Consider the following 3,602-nt stretch of genomic DNA (forward strand, 5'->3'; position numbering starts at 1 on the left):
TAGCGCGTTGAGAGTTCAAACGCAAGAAACAATAATATGCTCACGAGTTCTACGAAATTCCCCATGCATGTCAAAGAGCATACATCGAGACGGAGAAGCGGCAAAAGGCAAAACTGAGGAAATGGGAAAGAAAGGCAGACTACCCATTCGAGCCTCAAAATCAGCCAGCAGAAACATCCCCCGTTGCTACAGCTGCAGCCTCTACAGCTCCTGGCATAGCCGCCTTTGCTGCAGCAACTTTGCTGCTGCAATGAATGCTTTGTTCTGCTACTGCTGCTGCTGCTGCTGCGAATGCAGCACGCCTTGCGGCTGCACATGCCGAGACCCAAGGAAATAGTGCTCCTGCTGTGTACTGGCTCAGCTGGCCCCACACAGCCTCCCTTTGCAAACAAAAGTACAAAATAAATGAATTTATTTGGCCTAAAACTTGCCACATCTACGTCACAACCAAGAAAAGACAAGCAAATACCATATAATCCACAAACAGCCAAGCAGAAGAACACCTAGTTTTGAAGAAGCTGCTGAAAGCAAACAGCCAAGGACGCAAATGCACTCTACGCCTTAAGAGATTTCCTGCCTCGTTTGTCACTGCTGCTGCTGCTACTGCTGCCTTTGCGACCTGCGCCTGGCTTCGTGACCTTCGGGCTGCCCTTTGCCGCTGCAGCTGTCGCTGTTTTCTTGGATGCTTGTGCTTGTGGCTGCTGCTGCTGCTTCGTTGCAGCCTTCGAGGCAGCTGCTGCGCTCTTGTTGCTGCTTCCTGAAGCGGCTTTTTTGGTCACCGCAGCAGCGGGCTTTTTGCTGGCGCTGCTGCTGCTCTTGCTGCTGCTCCGTGAAGACGTCTGCTTCCCCCGCGCTGCGGCTGCAGCAGTATCCTTAGTAGACTTCCCACCTTTAGTTGCTTGAGTGCCTTTCTTCTTTATTTCCTTCTTCACAGCGGTAGGCTTTTTGGGGGCGGCGGCAGTTTTGCTCTTCGTCTTGGCTTTCGCTGCTGCAGTTGTTGGTGCTTTGCTGCTGCTGCTGCTGCTGCCGCCTCTGCTAGCAGCGACACGGCCGCGGTCTGCTCCCTTTCTCCCTGTCTTGGCTACTTTCGCTGCCTTCGCTGATGCAGCCTGCGCAGATCCCTTTTCTTTCCTAGCTGCAGCAGCAGCAGCAGGCTTCGACTTCGACGAAGCAGCACTTGCGGAGTCTTCATCAGCACCTTCAGGTGTACGTGCAGCAGCTTCTCCACGCGAAGTTTCTGCTTCTTTGCTGCTGCTTCCGCTTTCCTCTTCATTGTCACTGGCCCCAGACGAGGCAGCAGCAGCTGCTGTTGCTTCTTTCACGGCTGTGGCTGCTTCTTTTGCTGCTGCTGCCGCTTCCTTTGCTGCTGCTGCAGCCTTCTCTGCAACAGCTACCTGGCGAGCAGTAGAACGGGATGCAGCAGCTGCAGCAGGGCGCCCCTTGGTCTTTTTGCTGCCAGTGTCTGCCTTTTCTGATGCAGCCGAAGCTTCTTCTTGCTGTTGCTGCTGCTCCTTTTCTCCTGCTGCTGAGGCTCTCCGCCTATGCTGCCGCTTTGCAGTAGCAGCCTTGCGTGGCTTCGTGGTACTGCTTGCCGCTGCTGCTGCTGCTGCGTCTTCTTCTTCAGCTTCCTCTGCTGCTTCTGTAGCGTTCGGTGGAGGTTCCGCTGCTGTAGCGGCTGTCGCGGCAGCAACAGCTGCCGCTTCTGCTGCGCTTGCGGCAATGTCGGCCGCTCCGGCGGCATCACTGGCAGCAGCAGCAGCACTCTCTGCTGCAGCAGCCGCTGTCTCAGCCGCAGCAGAAGCTGCAGCTGCTGCACTCGCTGCCGTTACCGCCGCCTCCAGCTTGTCGGCATTCTGCTGCTGCTCCTCTGCCTCAACGTCCATTTCCTCTATAGCTTTTTCCCGCTGAGATGTTGCTTCTGGCTCCGCAGCAGACTTTGACGCTGCAGCAGCTGCTGCTGCACCTTCTTCTCGTGCTGCTCGAGAAGTGCTTCTGCTTCTGCTGCGGCTTCTGCTGCGGGCCTGAGAGTTCGTTGGCACTTCCAAAGAAGGCCGGCCTTCGTCTGCAGCACAGCAGTGCGACAGCAAAAGAAACAGAAAAGGTGGCAGCAGCAGCACTGCAACACGTCAGCAAAGCAACAGCAGCAGCAACAGGAAAGCGTGAAACAGGAAATGCTGCAGCTAATGCTCACGCTTAGCCTTCTTGGATGGAGGTGCTGCGTCTTCTGTTCCTTCTAGAGGTCGCTTCAGCTGCTGCTGCCCTTCGCCGTCCTCTGCTTCCTCAGCAGCAGCACACACCTCCTGCTCTGCAACTTGCTGCCGCTGCTGCTGCTGCTGCTGCTGCTCGGCGTGGGCACCGTCCCACACTAACACCGTGGAGTGCTGCGCTCCACCGCAAGCCTGCAGCAGCAATACTCAAATGCGCAGCAAAACATGAGAGCAGCAGAAGGCAGCCACAGAAAGCAGCAAAGTAAAAAGAACTCGGGAAACTCTAAGAAGACTGGCAGCCAGCCAACCATGCAACTAAGCAAACTGCTGCTGCTGCTACGACTCCTACTCCTGCTGCTGCTGCTGCAGCTACCTGAAGAACAAACTGTCCCTTGAATTGTTTGGGATCGATCCTGGCGGGGGAAGCAAGGAGAGTGGGATCGTCTCCCGTTCCCAGTTGGTAGTTTTGTCCCGCTCCCCAGGTGTACAGACACCCCGACACAGACACCGCAAGCGAGTGGTCGCTGCCGCAGCCAATCCACCGAAAACGCAAACCCTCTTTTCCCTCGCAAAGTGGCAGCAAACGGGGGCCTCCCGAAGGGACACAGAAAGTAGATCCGCGCCCTGCAGCAGTAGCAGCAACAGCAGCAGCAGCTTCAGCAGCGAAAGCGGCAGAGGATCAACACATGAAACAGCGGCCGCCCCGCCAGCCGAGCCAGCGCTTCCAGCTGGCCGAGTACAGCGAATCGGGAGCCACTGGACACAGCAGCAGCAGCAACAACAGCAGCAGCAGCAACAACAGCAGCAATGACATACCCAGGAAGTTTTCTTGTCCCCAAGTGTACAATTTGCCTCCTTTTGTTAATGCCATCGTAAAGAACTGGCCCCCACAAACATACTTGAGGGGCCCCTCCTGCAGCAGCTGCACCCTCTTGAAATGGCACACCACTGCCTGCTGCTGCTCCTGCTGCTGCTGCTGCTGCCTCTGCTGCTGCGCAGGCCAGAGGCCCAGCTCGCCCTGAGTGTTGCGGCCGCAGCCAAAAAGAAAAGTCTCGTTTGCTGCTGCTGCTGCTCCTTCAGCAGCAACAAAAGTCGTGCAGCGGCCGCAGTAAACAGCTGTCAGCACCTTCACCTCCTCAGGAAGACCCAAGCTGCAGCAGCAGCAGCAGCAGCAAAAGCAGCCCCGTTGCAGCAGCAGCGCCAAAAGCCGCACGCGGCAGCAAGTCCCGATGCAAAGGCAGCACAGCTGCTGCTGGCAGCAGCAAAAACAGCCGGGATAAAACTTTTATTGAAAGTTAAAAGACTTGCCTTTCTACTGATCTTCTGGAAGGTTTGAGTAGCGCTCGTTTCTCCTGCAGCGCCTCGTCGGTTGCTGCAGCCCCAGCAGCAGCTGCT

The 3,602-nt window shown here is 56.5% G+C and overlaps 1 protein-coding gene across 1 annotated transcript; it reads right to left on the bottom strand.

The window, feature by feature from the left end:
* Positions 1 to 554: 554 nt before the first annotated feature.
* ETH_00021685 (uncharacterized protein) lies at positions 555 to 3,358 on the bottom strand (the record flags this gene model as incomplete). The annotated part of the gene is made up of 4 exons (XM_013372925.1): positions 555 to 2,062; positions 2,192 to 2,399; positions 2,581 to 2,831; positions 3,024 to 3,358. Coding segments are annotated over 4 exons (2,302 nt in total), but the record flags the coding sequence as incomplete, so codon positions are not given.
* Between the last annotated feature and the right edge of the window lie 244 nt (positions 3,359 to 3,602).

Source organism: Eimeria tenella, genomic scaffold (genome assembly GCF_000499545.2).
Source record: "Eimeria tenella Houghton genomic scaffold, Eth_scaff111, whole genome shotgun sequence".
NCBI lineage: Eukaryota > Apicomplexa > Conoidasida > Eucoccidiorida > Eimeriidae > Eimeria > Eimeria tenella.